This window comes from Prinia subflava, chromosome 7 (assembly GCF_021018805.1).
Source record: "Prinia subflava isolate CZ2003 ecotype Zambia chromosome 7, Cam_Psub_1.2, whole genome shotgun sequence".
Taxonomy (NCBI): Eukaryota; Metazoa; Chordata; class Aves; order Passeriformes; family Cisticolidae; genus Prinia; species Prinia subflava.
In genome coordinates this window covers 1,960,593-1,979,867 of record NC_086253.1, presented here as the reverse complement: position 1 = coordinate 1,979,867, position 19,275 = coordinate 1,960,593, and the positions used below count along the sequence as shown (strand labels likewise).

Below are 19,275 nucleotides of genomic sequence, written 5' to 3'. Positions count from 1 at the left end.
AATGTTGTGGAAGTGAGGTTAATAGCTCTTGACACAAAGATTTAATGTTAAAATGAAAATACATAATGGAGTTTCTTGATTTTAAAGGACTTACTAAGCCAAGTTTTCTAACATTCTAAAACTGCTGGTCACCAATGGAAACACTGCTCTGGCAGCAAACAAGGCTGATGTGGGAAACTCAGCATTGACTGTGAGACTTGATTCACATTTTGCATTTTTCACTACCCACTTTTTTCCCCTCATTAAAAGATCACTGACTCAGGTCAAAACAATTAGTGGGAGAGAGGAGCAATTTGTCTTGACGCTCCAACAAATGAAAGTATTGACAACATATTCTTCTTGCACACTTTAGCAAGTGATTAATACCCAGATATGCAGACATATCACTCCCCTGCTGAGGAGGAAATAGAAAAAAGGCTTCTGGAAGGAATATTTTTAAAATTTTTACTTTAAGAATCAGTTTATTAATGAGTTCATTAGCAAATCTTGCCTGCATTCATTTTTCACTCACCTCATTTTCAGTCAGACAGTGGAAATGCAAGTTCCTCCAGTGTGCCACATAGGGCAAAAGATGATTGTAATTCACAGGGTTGCAGTACAGATGAACACTGTCAGGTTTGATTAATATAATTATATCTGCAACAAGCAGAACAAATATTCCAGCATCAGGACACCACTCACAAGAAAAACTGAACAGAAAACATTTTTCCTATCGTGCACCTCATTAAAAAAGAGAACTGCTCAGCCATTTGAATGCAGTGCAATTCCTGATTTCTTTTAAACAAGCAGCAGAAGCAGTTGGCAGCCACAGCCAGCTCCAAGCACAAGAGCACTTGTTACTGTTCCAGACAAGTGGGGGGTTATTCCCAAGTCTTGCACAGAGCTTGCATCAGCCTGTCCTTTGTGCAGCCAAGAGGGGCAGGATGAGTCTTCCCAGAGCTCTGAACTCCAGCTGCTCCTGCCTGACATCACATCAGGGTTGCTTCAGCTAAAAACTATCAACAGCACAGCCTACGGGGAGATATCCAAAAGTTTCATGCAAATAAGGGAATAACAAGCTGTGATCACAGGGACTGGCCACATTCCAAGTATGACAAAGGTGAGTTATCGTGGTGGAGTAAAAAAGAGCTCAAGTATTTTACAAGTGCAGAGGTGTGATCACACAATGATTAGTAACATGTGCATACATCGACTGAACTAATGGACTGTAATTGTGTGAGTTAACAACCTTTGAGATGAATTGTGGAGCATAAAACATACAAAATCCACCTTTTTATGTTTAAAAATGAGTTCTGCAGCAGTGTTTCTAAGAAAATATTTTCAGGCATATACAGACAACTTCAGGCTTAATGACCTTTATTTTTTCCCCATGTCCTTTTTTCTACTCATCTTGCATCCAGAACAGGTAAAAACGTTGAGAACATTACTCACCATCCAGAACTTCCTCAGGAAAGCCTGTCCTTTCAAAGTCGTTGTTGTTCTGGTTGTACAAACCAAAGAGCAGATAATTTGCCAGCTCCCTGCACCCTTCATTGTATCGACTGTCTATCCCTGCAAAAGAAAAACCACAGGAGAATTGAGCTGTGTCCTAACACTGCACACCTGAAAAGTTTGTTTTCTTCCCCAATTTACTGAATTTTAAAGCAGGAATATGAACTCAACTCCTCAACTGAACACACTGAAAGAACAGGGCAGGGAAAAAGGAGTTTTTGCAACATAGCTGCCATGTGCTGACATCCCCCTTTCAACCTAAATCCACGAGTGTTCCCTAAAAAAATTAAATGTCTTGTTTTCTGCAGTGCTCTGTGTCCAAAACTCAGGTTTTTTCTAGTAATTCAAACATCTGTCTGGATGCAGGATGCATTCTAATTAATATGTTCTTGATTGAAGCTTCCTAACAAACTAATCCCGTGACCCAAATCTCCTGCTTTAGAATACATGATTAAACATTATCTTATCAGTGTTACAGAGCAATCCCTGAGTCACAGGAGAGCCACTGCAGACTTCTGACAAAACAAATGGGGCACAAAGAGCTTCCAAGAAAACCTTTCCTGGTCCTTGGGAAAATTAAATGGAAACAAACTGAAGATCTGCAGCATGAAGAGACAGAAGATAAAATACAAGAAGATAGGAAGGAGGCCTATCAGATTTAAAACTATTTTCATCAGTCTTCATCTCTCTGGATGACAGTCACAGTCAGAATTCTGCTGTAATAAATCCAGTTTTCTCAAGCAAGTACAACTGCACATAAAGCAGCATCCTTGCCATCCACATTTCACAAAGGTCACCAGTCATGACCAAAAATTCCTCTAATAGCAAGTTCTCCTACCAAGTTATATTAGGATTCAGTGGAATGGTTGCCAATAAATCAGGATTTGTTACCTCTGCTAAAGGAGAGATCAGGACATTGATAATGCAATAACATGACCTGAACATCTGAGTCTCAGGACTTGAACTGGAAACCAAACCAGTCAAAAGTCACCTGAACTCAGCAAAAATTGGAACAAACCTCAGGTTCTCCTGTTCATGCTCCTTTTTCGTGTTATGCTTCAGCTTTAAAGTGCTAAGCAGATGATGTGTCTGCATCCAGCTACTGAATCCCACATCTTAATAAACTCTTTGTTTGCCCAGTAACTTTGGGTAGCTCACATATTCCAAGGTATCTGATATTTGCTGGAAAGCTGCCTCGTATCTGTCCCAGCTTTCTCAGCCCTCAAATAATTTTTCCTGCCAGAATCTTTGGATCGTCATTCTCCTGCTGTTCCTGACCTCTCACTCATAGGTGTCCCTCTATTTTAGTTACATTTTCAGCCCCATGAAAGCAGCCACACCAATGTAATCTGGAATTCAAAAGGACTCAACACGCAAATATTGCTGTCAAAGCCATCCTATCTAGGTGGGATTTTAACTATAAACAAATGGAGACTCCCTTCTTTCAGGAAGAAACTGTCCCATTGTTTTAGGGAACTCCATTTAAATGTAATCAGTCTCCTTGGAATCAGCTACAGCCTTGGGAAGTGAGCACACACAATGTCCTCAGGAGGATCTGTTTCAGTGATTACCTGAGGCACCCTCTGAAGGCTCAGAGGAGCAATAATCTGGCACAGACAGGTTCAGAAACGTGGGAATGTCCAGCCCAGAAAAGAGAAGGCTCCAGAGAGACCTCAGAGCCCCTTCCAGTGCCTAAAGGGGCTCCAGGAGAGCTGGAGGGGCTGGCGACAAGGGCTGGAGGGACAGGACACAGGGAATGGCTTCCCTCTGCCAGACGATAGGGTTAGATGGGATACTGGGCAGGAATTGTTCCCTGTGAGGGTGGGGAGGCCCTGGCACAGGGTGCCCAGAGCAGCTGTGGCTGCCCCTGGATCCCTGGAAGTGCCCAAGGCGAGGCTGGACAGGGCTTGGAGCACCCTGGGATAGTGGAAGGTGTCCCTGCCCATGGCACAGATTTGGAACTACACAATCTTTAAGGTCCCCTCCAATCTAAACCATTCTATGATCCTGGGATTCTAATTTCTAGGAGATCAGAAGAAAAATGAGAAACTGCCCTCATTTCAAGAAAAAACCCAGTTATGATGTCACCATCACTTGAGGAGTCTGAGATTTTATCTGGGTGCAGCAGCTTTGAGCAGGGAAGATCTTCCAAGCCAAACTCCAAACTCCAAACCCCTGCTTCATCAGTTAATGACAGAAGGAGGGGAAAACAAAAGGATGTTAAAGAGAGACAGCTGACAAATTTAACTCTTCTAAGAGAGGGCATGGGTCAATTATTGCTTGCAGAGCACAGACAGACACGCAGGGAAGACATTTGTTTAACAGAAAACCATGAATTCTGCAGAATATTTGGGATTTGTGGTTTACTTGGGTCTTTCAAGTATCCTGTCCAGACAGGAGCTGTCACACTGAGGATTCAGTGCTATTCTACAGAAACATACGGAGTTAAAGGAACAGATATAGTTAGCAGAAAACAAACAGGAAACGAAACAATGACCAAGATAAGATACCCCTGAGAGCATTATCAGGAGTCCTCCCCAGAACAATGGGCAAGAGCATTAATTAGGAAAGCCCGACGCCTGTCTCCAGCTGAGCTGGGAGCTGGGCACGTCCCCTGCCTGCTCCCGACTCATCCCGGGGTGTGGGCACACAATGAGTCAGGCTGAGCCCCGAGGAGCCGCTCCTGCTCCTGCTCCCCATTCAGTTTGCTAAATTGGCAGAAAACATCCTGGCCAAAACCACGGGGAAAAAAAAATCTGTCTGCTCGCTAAGATAAAGAGGGTGCAAAACACCGAACAGCAGCAGCAGCGATGCAAAACGCACGTGGGGACAGCAGGGAGGGCGCAGAGGGTGAGGCTGGAGGGAAGGGACACATCACCTTCAGATATTGGCCCAAAACTACACACAATTCTGGAACTGGCAAAATAATCCTTAAAATAGTGTTTGGGGAGGGAATGGGATGAACAATCAGTCCAGTGTACTGAATGTTCTAAGAATGTGGGAGAAAGCCCAGCAGGGAGAGCTCTGTGTGGGATGGATATAATGGAGAAAAAATAATTTCAGAAAGTAGCAATATGTGAACAGAACCTAGGTAAAATAAACATTTACTGGAACAGCTTTGAAAGTATCCCTACACTCTTTGAGGAGAATAAAAAATAAATATCAATATTTGCAAAAATTCAGTTTAGCTCTGCTGAATGGTGAAACAGTTCGATCCACAATCAGAGCAGCTACAAGTACAATTACACCCTACTCACACTAAATGCACATCCTCAGAAATCAGAGCAACTGAACCTCGAGCTGAAAACCTCTGCTGAAAGTAAGAAACACCACTATCACAAAAAAATAGCTTACAGTGTCATTTAAGTAGACCAGTTTGAACAGAAACACATTCAGCTGAGTTATTACAGCTTCTTAAAGACATTTGACATGCCAACCTCCAAATTCCTTTTTCCTGTCAGCTGTGAGGCCTTTTCTCCCCAGTAAAGAATGCAGGAATGTTACCATGCAACCCCTTCAAAATCAGATTAGAGGATTCTTTAAAAAAAATCAGCTGTAACTACATTTAAATACTTGTATCAACAGTGGGTCAGTTCTCATCTCTCTGTGGGATCTCACAATGCCGGGTTTAATTTCAGTACAAATATTAATGAACTTGAAGCAAAGCTTTGGTGAGGTTTATTCTGTTTTTATCTCACAACTCAGTATGAAACTAAAGTTCAGGTGAGGGAACTGCATTAACTCCAGGCCATTTAAAGCAGCCAAGTGAAACAGAACATGGCCTGACTGTAAAAAACCATAGTTGTGAGTATCCACTTTCCACAGAACTCAACAGGACTCAGGATGTAAAACTACATGGTTTTTGTCATCTGAAGCTTGTATCTGATGACTGATATAAAGCATTTATAACAGCGACATGCCTGTTTAATGGCATGGAAGTTTGATTTCTGCAAGTTATGCCAGAAATTCTGCAGGCTCCAGGAGCCAGGGCAGAGCACACAACAGCCCCATTGTGGGTGCAGAGGGATCAGGGCAAAGCACAAATCTCCCAAGAAAACACACCTCCTGTATTTCCATACCACAAGGGCTTATTTATTAAGAGAAATGTTCTTATGGATGGAGTTAAATCCTCCCCATAACACTGAGGATTACATAAAGCAATTCCTTTGCTTTCCTTAAAGCTGGGCCATGTTTTCAGTGCCTGTTCCTTACCTGGGACTTCCTGCAATCTCAGCGTTAACACTAATTAAGAAATACTGCAGTGTCATCAGTTAATGTGTTCCATGAAATTAAATTAGCAGCAAAGGCAAAACCCAAAGAGTTTATCCAGTATGATTAAGTTTCACTGGAAGACTGACACAGTGACCTGACAGAGCTCCTGGCTGTACAGTTACTACTTAGCCAGAGACTTAACCTCTCACCCCAGAGAATGCAGGCTAGGAAGGGTCATCTTGTACAGTTAGAAGAGAATGAGGTTAGATATATATTTATAAATTTAATTTTGTGGCCCAGTAAATGAGCTTTAAGTTCTCTTGCTACATCATTGAAAAATAGACTAAAACCCTGAAAAAATAGATGGTGGTATCACTTCCTCCACAGAGCTTCATCAGGGCTGCATCAGACTTCTTCTCTTTAACTGCAATATATTGTTTAAACAATCACTCCTCAGTCCTTTTCTCTAAGGACTCAAATTTTCAGTTATAATATCTCCATTTTTCCTGTAATATCTTGACACTGATTATACAATATGAAACAAGAGTCAATGAAATGGTATTAAAGCAAAACAAACCCCCTGTTATTTTCCCACAGCACACTTGCACGTGCATCTTTATTTTCTGCTGCCCTTTTCTCCCAATCCCAGGAGAAATAAAGCACTGAAATCACATGCTGTTGATGTGACATTTAACCCCTAACTGGTTCCTGGGTTTCTTATGCCACTTTTTTAAATTCTTTGCCCAAAATTAGTAAATAAAAGAAGAAGAATTGTTGAAGAATTGTTTAGGGAGACCAGAGTGTTAACAATCAGCTGTTCATTACCTGAGAAACCAGGCTGGGGCTTGGAGCAGGAAAGGGATGATTTTCCTCTTTCTGAAACTCGTGGTATGTTTATCAGTATAATGACAACAAAAAATGTAATACTAACCCAAAATGCAGAGGATTCCATCAGGCTGAGATTTGCTGCTCTGTGTCAGGATGGTCTGAATGTTTCTGAGGCGGCTGCAGCTGCAAAAGAGAATTTGTCCTCAAGGTCACTGTTGTGAAACCATTCCCAGTGTCAAACTGGGAGGCTGAAGAGCTGACCCAGCTTTGTTTTCTTTATTACAGAAAGTAAATGGACACACTTCAATTTGGGGATTTTTTTTTCTTGAGACATGGACCTTAAATTAAACCATCCCTGATTATTCTTGCTCACTAAAAGATGAAGGCCACGACACTGAGAGAAGAACTCAGGAACTTGTGACTATTCCTTCGACCCATGAGCTCTGGTAATCTCAAACCTGGCCAAAATTGCTGCTCTGGTTTGCTCCCCCTAGGCCAGCAGAAATACCCTTTTCTACCAGAGAAGCAAAAAGCAAAGTAACATCAGAAGGGACCACAGGAGCACCTACATCCCAACAGGAGTTTGGGAAAGATTTTTGGCACCCCCAGCACCATCTGAAGAATCACTAAGGTTGGAAAAGACCTCCAAGATCAACAATTCAAACACTAAAGACAAATTAAACAATGCCAAGTCTTGCTGAGATTTTTTTTACCATAAAAATAAATGGTTTATTATATAAATTTTAATTCAGCTGTCCAATATTTATCTTTAAACCAGGCAAAAATTCCATCTGCAACAGCCAGATTTTTTAATAATCAAAGTGAATAGTTTATTATATAAATTTTAATTGAGTTGCCCAATATGCATCTTTCAGCTACAACAGCCACATAGAGAGCATCACAATTTGTGCTTCCAGGCAACATTGTGTGAGTTTGTTTAAATACAGATAAAAGACAAGAAATTTCACTGTTGATATTACTGAATGGGATTTCTTGTTTATAGACTTGTTTATAGAACTATGAGCAGTTCAGCTCCAGGAAACAAATGTCTCACAGAAACAGTCAAACAGAGCTAAATTTATGAGCAGTTCAAGCAAACAATAAAGCAAGGTCAAATATTTCTATTTTCAGCATTACTTTAGCTGAGCAAAAAAGCAAATAGGTCTTTTCAGCAATACTACAATTATTGTGCTCTACTTTCTCTGAAAGAGAATGAACATGAAAGGTTTCCATTATGGAGAACCTAAGTGAAATTAAAACATCAGTGATAAAGGACAGACAACACTTCATTTGGAGATACTTTCATGGGGAAGCATAAAGCCACTGCAGTCTCCAGAATTAATTCTTCCCCTTTTTATGGCACATTTCAATTCGGAATCCTTCAATTATTCTTTTTACCTGGAACAATTTGATTTCTATTATTTCAATTGGATGGATGGATGGATCTAGTCTTAGATATGGAAACAGAAATTAAAGCCACTGATGACACAAAGACTTCATCAGGTACTATCAGATGTTTGCCCCCATGGGTGATGCCAGGAAATCCATGAAAACCACAATGAACTTTATGCTGCAGATTTAAGCAACTACTAATTATTCATTCTTTCAAACCTCACCTAAACCTGAATCTCACAGCTATACAAAATTGTGGGTTTGTATCTTATTGTGGAAGATGTTCATGCCATCATTAAAAAGAAGCCCAGACCAGCTAGGATGATTCACCACAAGCTACTCAGAGCTCATCTTTTTATACTTCCCATATCACGAGATAGAGAGCAGAAAAAAAATCCCAGACTCTTCACTGTGGGCACAAACTGGACTTATTTCATTTGTTGGTATGGAAACAGCAACACAAGTTGCACAAGCCCACAGTTATTTGAGGAGCAGCTGCAGGACTGCTGGAGCCTCTGTGAAAAAAACCCAAGAACATGGAAGCAACCTTTTGTCCAAAGGTGTGAAATCCTTCTCAAAATGCTTCTTGACCTGCCTGCAAAGGAATTGTTTCCATGAATCCTGAGAGGATCTGAAGGACAAGCTGGAAGGATTGGGAGAAAAAGCATGTCCAAGGACGTCTGCACTGACACAGCAAGCAGCTCCCAGAGTGACTTTTAATAAAACATTTTCCATATCAGAGGATGCACGTTCCTGTTCCTGCTCAAAGTGAGGAAAGAAACAGTCAACAGAAAAAATGCTGAGGGCACAAGAAGATTTCCCTTCAGCTCCTCAGAAACAAGATGCAATAATCCCTCTGCTACTCGTGGTCAACTCTGAAGGCAAATTTAATTTTTTAGGTTTTTAAGGACTGTGTAACATTTTTTAAAGCTCTTGTGCATTATAAACACAGCAGAAATGCACACTTTGATTTTGCTACCATTTTCTTCCCTCCTGTACTGATCACTTATAGAAAAATGGTTAGAACTCAATTTGACAAAGAACAAGTAACTCATGGGGAAAGACTTTTTCCATTTATCAAAAAACATTTCCATATGAAACAAGGTAAGCTATTCCTAAGATGTTTAAATTTTAATTTCAAAGGCCTCCATAAAAGAAGTGACCCAATAAAACATGTATCATTTAAAAGAAGTGGTGTTATGAGCCTGTGCAAGAAGACTAGAGCAGAGAAAACCAAACCAAATGGGGATTTTGTCTTCTTGAATTCTGGGAAAAAAATTTCTGATCAGTTCGAGTGCTGGGTAGAAAAGGGCAAGAAGAAATGAGGGAGGAGAGCCCTCACAGGTTGGGTGTTTCTCTCCTTCTTTAAGTTTTCAGGTTAGGACTTTTACTTTCCTAGAATTATTTTCATTATTTTTCAAAGAAATTGTAACTTTGGTGCAGCCCTTAAAAATATCTGAAGCTCTCAGATTAAGCTGCTAGAACATTTCTGCCAGGTAAATCTGGATGTCAGTGCTGTATGTCCTAAAATAAAACATGAAACCACAGAGCAAATTATATATTCATCATTTTACAATAAGGTGGTATGTCCAATAAAGATATTTATTTCATTCTTCAGATTAAACAGACCATTAGCAGATTATTTTTGCTTGCCATATTTAAGTGGTTTCTATGAGAGAATTCTTTGAAAAAGCTCCTGCACAGAAAAATTTTCAACGTAATTTCAAGTGTGGATAAATCATTAATTCAAAGGCTGACACTAAACACAGAAGACTTGTGTGCCTGAAGAAAGATGCCATTCAGAAATAGGGAAGAGAATAATTAGAATTCTTACAACATGCTTTTAAACAATACAGGCTAAACTGTGTATAAAGTCAGAGGGGGGAAAATAAAGGCATTTTCTTGGATTTCACATTCAACAGTCATCTGACAAAAACAAAGAGACTGTCTTGGGAACAAAAATCCATGACTTTTCCCATCTCCAAAACAAGCTCTGACTTTTTTACTCCTTTTCATTTTACCCCAGCAGCACAAATTCAAACGGAAACAACAATCCCCACATAAAACTGTGGACCTTGGGATGCTTCCCTAGATGTTGTGGTTCTGGACCCACCATCTACATAACCACAGCTAAACCTACAGTACCCTGCTGCTGAAAAAAAAATAAAATAGGTGTTTTTGGAAACACAGTACTAAGGAAGCTCCATAATGCTGGATTTCAATGAGATTTGGTCAGGACAAGATAGGGAAGCTCCATATCCATCTATGAGACTATTTCTGAAGGGGGTAAAAAGTGAAAGAGGTGAAGTGGGAATTTTTGCACCACTTTTAGGCAGAAGCTGGGATTTCTCTGATGGTTCAAGGCAGGATAAAATCCCCCGGTGCTGCCAGGGCCAGTCTCGCCCTTGTGGCCGCACTAACGATCCTGAAGCCATGTGTCAGGTCGGATCAGCTTATGGATCCCAACAACCTCCAGCCCAGGAATTAAAAAGAAAACAACGCTTTCAAACAGCAGCAAGCTGACCTGACTGCTGATGAAGGCAGGTCAAAAGGCAAAGCTGAGTTTTGGGGGTGACATCTGGCAATAAAAGTGCGCTTGGGCCAATTAAGGAACTATACCTTGAGGTCCTTGATATTCCGCTAATCTTGGACTAGATCCAGGAAAAAAAAAAGGGGGGGGTGGGGAGATAATTGACAATCATTAACGTCTAAGAATTACTGCTCATCTGTTCACGTCTTCACACTAATTATGCAAAGTACCTCGCCTTACAACAGGCAGCCTGTCACAGCTTGGTTACAGACACGGCGCTGCCAGGCACGTCTGTTGGCAAATAAAGAGAATATTACCGACTGTGCCTTTCTCAATCACAAAGAACAAATGCGTTTCCTCCAGAAAGCCACGCGGTGCTTGAATTTCCATTCCATCTCGTTTCTTTTCTCACAATGTGGTGCTTTTTTCCCCCTTTTATTCCCCTGCATCGCTGCTTGCCGGCTGGATTTAAGCTGCGTGCAAGCTGCCTTCTCTCGGTGTGCTGATACCGGCATTGATCCCTGCCCCGCTCCCGGTGGATTCCCAATTCCCGGTGGGTTCCTGGCAGGGTTTAACACCCAATTCAGCTGACAAAGCCTGGGATTCGTGTGTTTCTCCTGGTCTTGGCAGATGTTTCGCTCCTCCCCCACAAAGGCTTGGCAGCCTCAAGAAAGAGGCTGGATGGATGGCAGGGAAAACCGGAGATATCCCTGGCAAACCAGGGAGAATCCTCACATTAGCAGGGAATAACTGGAATAGATTCGTGCTGCCTATGGAAGTCAATGGTTTTACCATTAACTGCCCGGTTTACCTTCAATAAATAAATAAAATACAATTATAAATCACAAAAGGGGATTTTTCCCCTCAAGTCTCATTTCTTGTTAACTCATTGCAAACATCTGTTTCCACTTTAGTCCCCGAAAAATCAGATTTATATTTCTAGGGTCTTCTGTTGACCTCACGATCTCTATCAGAAACATTTTCTGCTTGTATTGAGAACTCCAGGATTTTCCTGGATTTCCCACAGTCTGACATTATCCCCACCTTCCTGTAGCTGTGAAAACAGACACCAGAAGTCAGACTGAGCTAAAGACGCTCAGAATTTCATTGACTTCAAAATAACTCTTTCACTGCTTGGCAATCATAAAAGACAATATTCACTCACCTTAACATATATGTCAATTTTCCAGCAATTTTGCAATTTCTCTACAGTGAGCATAGGGATCTTGACTATAAATAGGAGCTCAAGTAATTTTTTAGGAACAGTGAGAAAAAACTGGACACAGATAAGTAAATTTTAACTCTGGGTGCATTTTCAGGACCAAATCTTGACCTTAAGTGGACAGGAATATTCAATTCTGCCATCCAGAGACCTCAAAGCACACAGGAAAAAGCCTGAATCTCTCCTTACTAAACATCTTGACCTGCCTGACATCATTCTGCACAATCACAAACCTTTTAATATTTAATAATTTTAATATTTAATCTTATTAAATATTTAATATTATTTTTCTGTTTATTATTATTTTATTATTTTTAATGTTATATATTATATTTTAATATTTAATATTGTTTGATTTAATAATTAATATCTTTTGATATTTATCAAAATATGGGTTGCCCATCACTTGCACACCAGTCAGACCCTCAGCCTTGACATTCTCTCTCTTTTAACAGGCTGATTTACAAAAATCACATCTGTATTTTCCTTTTCTTATGTTGCAGCAGATTACGGAGAGCATCAACTATTCACTTCCAAAAATATTATCAGCTGAGAAAATGACAATAATTCAAAAAGTAACAAAGACCAGTAGCTGGAGGGTGATTATTCTGTGATTAATCACTCTGTCATTAAAAGGACAGGGCACTGCCTGGCACTGGGGCAGAAATCAGAAGTTGATTTTCAGTGCCTCAAGACTAAATTCACCTTCAGGGCTCACTTCTGGCCACAACCTCTGCAGCCACGTGGCCACAAAGCTCCAAATCAGACGCTGTGATGATCACAAAGGGAGAATTCCAGCTGAAGGGCCACACCATAGCTGTGCTCTTATCCTTGGCAAATTTCCCTTCTACCTCTCTATTCCCACCAATCCAATAGTTCCACACCCCTCAATTTTCACTGCAGCACACCCCAAGCATTCTTATTTCCCTAAGGTGGCATAAAACCATCCATATTCAAGGAACAGGGGTTTTTTCTCTTTTTTTCTTCCTGTACTTCAAGTTAAATCAGCTCTTTGCATTGATAAAATACAGCACATTCCTTTAAAAAAAAAATCCAGTCAAACTGTGCTCTTATAAAATCCTGAACCCCAGCATAATTACATAAGGAACACATAGGCACAGACTGTTAATCTTTCATCACAGACAAGTCTCCTACAAAAACTGGTTGGGAAACCACAATAACTCTTTGGTCCCGTGCTCCCAAATACCCAACTCATGGAAAAAAAGCCACATGTTTAACCACGATGTGATTAGCAACAGAACAGTTTAGAGCAGGAGAATGTTAAGCACAGAGGAAGAGACAACAGGAAAATTAACCCGAGGACTCATTTTGCATTTCCCCACATGGACACATGGTGAGAACTCATCTGTATGATGTTACCACCATGGATAATGAATAATGAGGATTTGCTTACTCTGTTTTACATAAAGGTAATTCAGATTGGATGGGTGCAGAGCGCTCTGAAATAGAACAAATCTGTATTGTTTTTCCTAATGCAGATATTTAAAACAAACACTTCACAAGAATTTTGTTCAGAAATGCCTGTATTCACAAGGAAAACACTCATTCACCACTAAACACAGGCACATGAAAGATGACATCACCTCCCAAAAAGACTTCCCCTTTTTTGGGCACCACTCCTCCCTTAAGGGATTTTTTTTTTCTATTTCCAAACCCATTCTTTATTTTTACAATGCTGAGGGTCGCCAGCTCCCGAGGTGCCACACAGCAGACCAAAAGTCTCAAGTATGTGGAAGAACTCCAAGAATTATCTCTGGCCCTTTCTCTAGTCTTTATATAGTCTGAAGAATTTTTCCATTCCTGTTTGGGAACTTGGGGGCAGGAGGATTGTTTTGTTTTAAGTTATTTTTATTAACTGCCTGCTATCTGCTGACTGCCTGGGAGATTTATTGCAAACACTGGCCTCCATCTGGCCTGACAATAAAAAAAAAATTTAAAAAGAACTGCACAAGAATGAATGTTAAGGAGGAAAAAAAAAATAACAGATGACATGGCTCCTACAAATGCACCAAATTACAGCTGCTGGCTGCATCTCCCAGTGGAGCTCAAAAGCTTGCAGATGTTCAGAGTCTGAATGTTCTCATGACAACTCTAAAACAGGGTCTCAAATTACAAAAATCACTCAGGAAGAGGAAGGCTCGAGTGGAAACCATTTTCTCTTTCAGCTTTTTTTTTTTACCATCTGGGCATTTTGTTACCCATCATGAATTTCTAGGTATTCTACAGCTCTGAAGAAATACTAAGCTCTTTCTACATAATTAATTTATTCAGTGAAAAAAATTATTTGAAAAGGTCACACTTTTTTCTGTCATTTTCAATTCAGTTTCTAACTGCAGGCAGAGAGGGAACATAACCAGCACAGAACAGCTTTGTCCACGTGTTTCAAGCAAGCAGAACAACCTCCATTTCTCTTTCTCTCTCTGCAGAATTCCTCATTTCACTGACAAATTGTCCAAAAAGTGAAAATGCTTTTGTTCCCTTCTTGTGCTTAACATGAAAAGCTGTTTGGTTTGGGTGTTTGTTTGTTTTTTAATTGAAAATCTGCAGCAAACACAGACCCAGGTAGCTTGGCCAAGTGTTTGTCGGCGATTCACGTGCAAGGTCTCCGTTCCCTGATTATCTGGCTTCCCACTGCTGAATACTTCCATGTATTGTGCTGTAACTATTGAAAGCATCAAGCACTTCAGTTCCTGGGTTGTCCTTTGTGATACCATGAAACAGAATCATGGAATCGTTTTGGTTGGAGAAGCTCTCCAAGACCATTGAGACCAATTGTTATCCCAGCCCTGCCAAGGCCACCGTAAAACCTCCTCCCTAAGCACCACAAAAATGTCTTTTAAATGCCTTTTAAATACCTGGCCACTCCACCACTGGCCTGGCCAGCCTGTTCCAGTGCTGGACAATCTCTCCAGCAGAGAATTGTTTCCTAATATCCAACCTAAACCTCTCCTGGCACAACTTGAGGCGGTTTCCTCTATTCAAACCCTTCAGATAATGGGCTGCAGCCTCATACACATGGGTGCACCTTAAGTCTCCAAAAAGAAACAGAGCTCTGGCAACCCAAGGATACCTGAGCTGACACCTGAGCTCCCACAGAGCCACTGCCACATCTCACATGTCCCCACGCCCTACCTAACATTTTTTTCAGAGCTCAGGAAATTTTATTACCTTTGTATCCACAACCCCCACCCCCCCACCAGGTGCCCACATGAATAAAGCATCTTCTTTCTCTCAATAATCCTTCAGCCCCTCCCAAACCTCAGCTATCGCTACCCTAATTCACTTTTCCTGCCTATTATTTCCCTTATTGCCAAGACAGCTCACGCCTACCCCCTCCCAAAGCAGTCCTAAATTCACCCCCTAAGGAAACACAACCCCAAGCCCACTCTCTGCTCCCAGCCCTGCTCCGAGCCCCCCTCGATGTCCTGCTGCTCCTCATCCACCGCAGCCTCCCACACACGCTCCTCCAGCAGGATTCCGCCTCGGACAATCCCTCCATCCCCAAGGTCACATCGGGCCCCTGTCTGCCGCCTGGCAGGGCCACCAACACCTCCCTCGCGGTAGCCACCGGCCAAACCTACCTGTCCCTATCATGGCCAATCCTTTCCCTCCTGTTCCCAGCCCCTCACACGCTGTTCCAGCCCCCCAAAACCCCCGTAATGACCCCAAATCCGACCGCAACACCCCCCACAATTCGGTGCCCCGGCACGCCAGAAAAGCCTCTCTTTAAAGCTCCATCACTTATCCCACCCCAAAGCCGTGTACCCCCATCCTTCCCACCCCAACGCCTTCAATTAGGTGTTAAACCCTATTTTATCCCCAAGCAGCACCGTCAGCTCTGTGAACACCCCACGTTCTCTCATATCAAACCCCTTAACACCCCATCCTATCGCTTAAAACCTCTCCCCAACCCCTCTATTCCAGCACCTCCAAAGCCCTCCGCCCCGCATCCCTCCCACCCTAATGCCCCCGAACAGGCGTTTAACGCTGTTTCCTCCACGAGCAGCGCCACAGCTGTGAACACCTCAGCTTTTTGCACTCCAAACTCCTTCTCAGTTCATCCAAACCCTCCGCATCCCCCCTCTATTCCAGCGCCCCTCCAACAGACCCGCACCCCGCATACCCGTTCCCCACCCCGCACACCCCTTCAGCGCAGCCCTGCCGCTCGCTGTCACTCCCCTCCTCGCCTTCCCCGCTGCCCCCTCCGGTACCTGACGAAGGGCCCCGGGGCTCGGGGCCGGGGTCGGTGCCGCGGGGGCGGCGGGAGGAGCGCGGAGCGGCCGCACAGCGCCATGGCGACCGCGATGCGCCGGAGGCACGGGGCGGCTCCGCCACTGCGGCCCCGCGCCCCGCCCCGCGCCGCGCGCACCACTCAGCCCGGGGGAGGAACGACACGGCACGCCCGCACCGCTCCCCCGCACCCAGCCTTTCTGTCCACGCGGGATTTATCCCGAGTTTTTTCTCCTCTCGCAGGAAGTGCGGTCGGGAATTCTTGGATAGCCGCCCTAGCTGAGAGTAAACATAGCTGGGGATACGACTGGTCACCCCTCTGGCAGGAATGGGCTCGTCCAAGTCCAGCCCCCTGCTAACACACCCCTCACCACCCCCCCTGCTCGCTCATGGGCGTGTCCAGCCCCCAGAGCTGATGATGTCCCCCCCCACAATGGGGCGTGGGCTCGTCCTGTGCCAGGGAGTCCCCGGCAGAGGGGACAAGGGACCCCCGGGAGGGGTGACAAGGGACCCCCGGGAGGGGTGACAAGGGACCCCCGGGAGGGGTGACAAGGGACCCCCGGGAGGGGTGACAAGGGACCCCCGGGAGGGGTGACAAGGGACCCCCGGGAGGGGTGACAAGGGACCCCCGGGAGGGGTGACAAGGGACCCCCGGGAGGGGTGACAAGGGACCCCCGGGAGGGGTGACAAGGGACCCCCGGGAGGGGTGACAAGGGACCCCCGGGAGGGGTGACACGGAGTGCCCTGGAACCCCCTGAAACCCTTGGGCAGGGGTGACACCGAGTGCCCTGGAACCCCCTGAAACCCTTGGAGAGGGGGGACACCGAGACACGAGGGGCAGGGGGACACGGAGACCCCCGAGGGATGTTGTGTCCTGGAGCTCCACGGAGTGATGTACCCTGGTCTCCCCAAAGTGTTGCCCCCCAAACACCCCACAGCACACAGACATGCCCTGCTCCCCATGTCCCCCAGCACTGCACCCTCCATGGGACCCCTCCCCGGTTGTCATTCCCTACCCCACTTGCCCTAAAACCACCACAGCTCCATCTGGGCACCCCTCTCGGGTGTCACCAGCACCCCACATGGTCCTCCTTGTTATCCCCAAAAAATAGCCCTCCTCTCCAACCAGCACCACTCTGTGCTGGCTGTGTCCTGGCACCAGCACAATCATCCTTACAGACACCCTTTATTCTCTTTGCACCAGAAATTCAGGAGAAGTTCAGGGAGTTTTGCCTCCTCTGCCTTACCCAGCTCAGCCCGGAGATTCCAGCCTTGTCTGGCCTCTGACACCCCTTTCCCAGTCTTCTCCTATTTTACTGATGTGTCACCATTGCCAAAAAAACTGAACCAGCGCTTCCAGGGAGCAGCAGCAGGGATTTTAGGTCCTGCACAGAAAACCTCCAAGGCTCTATAAAGGACTGAGGTCATCACAACGCAGGCAAGGATCTGGAGCCAGGTTTTAATGAATTATGAGGGGCACATGGCTGGAAACCCATTAATCAAACACCCCTCAGCTGAGGGGAACTCATCCTGCTCCCCCTGCCTCACCATCCCACGGCAGAAGAAGGAGGAGCTGCCCCGTGGCATGACAAGAGGTTGAGTAAGCATTAAGGAAAACTGAATTTGCTGTGCAGGCTCTAATTCCCACCCCCCCCAGAACGTTAATCCCCATCCCCAGTGCTAATCTGTGACGAGCTCCCTGCATCATGTCTGTCCCTGTTAATCACCCCGGCTCCTCATCCCTGCTGGAGAGTGGGATAAGACCCCTCGTCTGCATCTTATTTTAATTACACCAGTATTTGTCAAGAGCAGCACAAAGCCCAAAATCTGCAGCTCTGGGGTGTGACAGAGACATGGGGCTGCTCAGAGCAAACTCCTTTTCCCTTCCCAAAGAACCCAAATCCAATGGGGAGCACTCAGGGGCTCTCACTCCCACCTCACTTTTAACCTGGTGGAGGTGAGAACACGTTCCAAAGTATTCTTTCCTTTTTTCCCCAAAAACCAAATCGAACTTTGCTCGCTGCCACAGAGCAAAGACAAGATAAATAAATATGCTGGGCCACGGCCCAGCTGCCCTGCAGCCACTGGGAAGCGTTTGAGCTGGCCTTGATAGAATTCTGATGGTTCCATGTACAGACACGTCCCCATGGCACAGGTTGTGCTGACAAGGAGTCGGCACCACCCAATCCCAAGCTCTCCCTGTTTTTGGAGCCTCTGGATATGGTTTGAGCTTGCTAAGGCAGCATCAGCAACAGGAGCTGAAGGCCTGGAAGGAAAAGTGGATAGGATTGCTGAAAACCATTGGCTTCCCTCTAGAAGGCTCCTAAAATTCATCCCTCCTGCTTCTCTTGCCATTTGCTGAGTGGGACAGTCTCCTGCAGAGCTCCTGAAGGCTCCTAAAATTCATCCCTCCCGCTTCTCTTGCCATTTGCTGAGTGGGACAGTCTGCTGCAGAGCTCCTGAAGGCTCCTAAAATTCATCCCTCCCGCTTCTCTTGTCGTTTGCTGAGTGGGACAGTCTCCTGCAGAGCTCCTGCTGATTGTCCCATCCCAGTCCATGAACCACCAGCTTCCAAGAGGCTTTCCCAAGCCCCCTCTACATCCAGCACTCACATAGGGAAGGAAACATGTCCTGACAGCACATCATTTCTGTGCAACAGGCACCATCCTGAGCACCTGGCTGCTGTGTTGGCTCCTTCCATCTCCTCTTCATCTCCGTGAGCCTGCCCAGGGACTCCAAAGCCCCAGGAACACATCAAGGCTGTGGTGGGAGAGCAGAGGGGAAAGGGATCTCCCCAGGACAGGATTCAGGGACATTTTGCCCCCAAGAGTGTTTCAGCCAACAAGGGGAGACATTTCACACCACTGGTGCATCACACCAGGCTGTGACCTGCAGCCTTGTATTCCCCTTGGGATGAAAAATCAGGTCAAAAACCTGGAAAACACCCAACGGAGAGGTCAGGCTTCCTGGAGAAGGAGTGATGTGGAAGGGGAAAGAGTGTGACATCAGCTTTGTTCCTGCTCTCCAGCTTCCTGAGCTTCGCTGTCCCACTATTGTTGCACATTTTGAGGGCTGAAAAAGCTGAATGAAACCCACAACAATTCCCAAAGGGAGGAAAAGGGGAGCAGAGAGGTTTGGAAAGAGGGGGAAAGCTGCTGATGATGATGCTCCTTGGTGGGTTCTCCTGACCTAAATCTTGTCGAAAAATAAACACCAGACCTGGGTTGAGTCTGCTCGTGGTGTGAGCAGACGTCTGCTAGTCTGTTCTTCGCTGTATTTTCAGATGGGGTACCTCAGAGTTGGCATCTGCCCATGGAAACTGCTGCCTTCACACCCTCTTCCCTGGATA

At 44.7% G+C, this 19,275-nt stretch overlaps 1 protein-coding gene across 1 annotated transcript in view; it reads right to left on the bottom strand.

Annotated features, from left to right (window-relative positions):
- DNAAF9 (dynein axonemal assembly factor 9) overlaps positions 1–16,060 on the bottom strand; it is a 65,796-nt gene extending 49,736 nt beyond the window's left edge. The window contains exons 1-4 of the mRNA XM_063401351.1: positions 15,908–16,060; positions 6,635–6,714; positions 1,432–1,551; positions 512–636 (exon numbers count right to left, since the gene is read on the bottom strand). Coding sequence (XP_063257421.1) covers positions 512–636; positions 1,432–1,551; positions 6,635–6,714; positions 15,908–15,990 — 408 coding nt within the window. The 5' untranslated portion in view covers positions 15,991–16,060. The remainder of the gene's footprint in view (positions 1–511; positions 637–1,431; positions 1,552–6,634; positions 6,715–15,907) is intronic.
- Between the last annotated feature and the right edge of the window lie 3,215 nt (positions 16,061–19,275).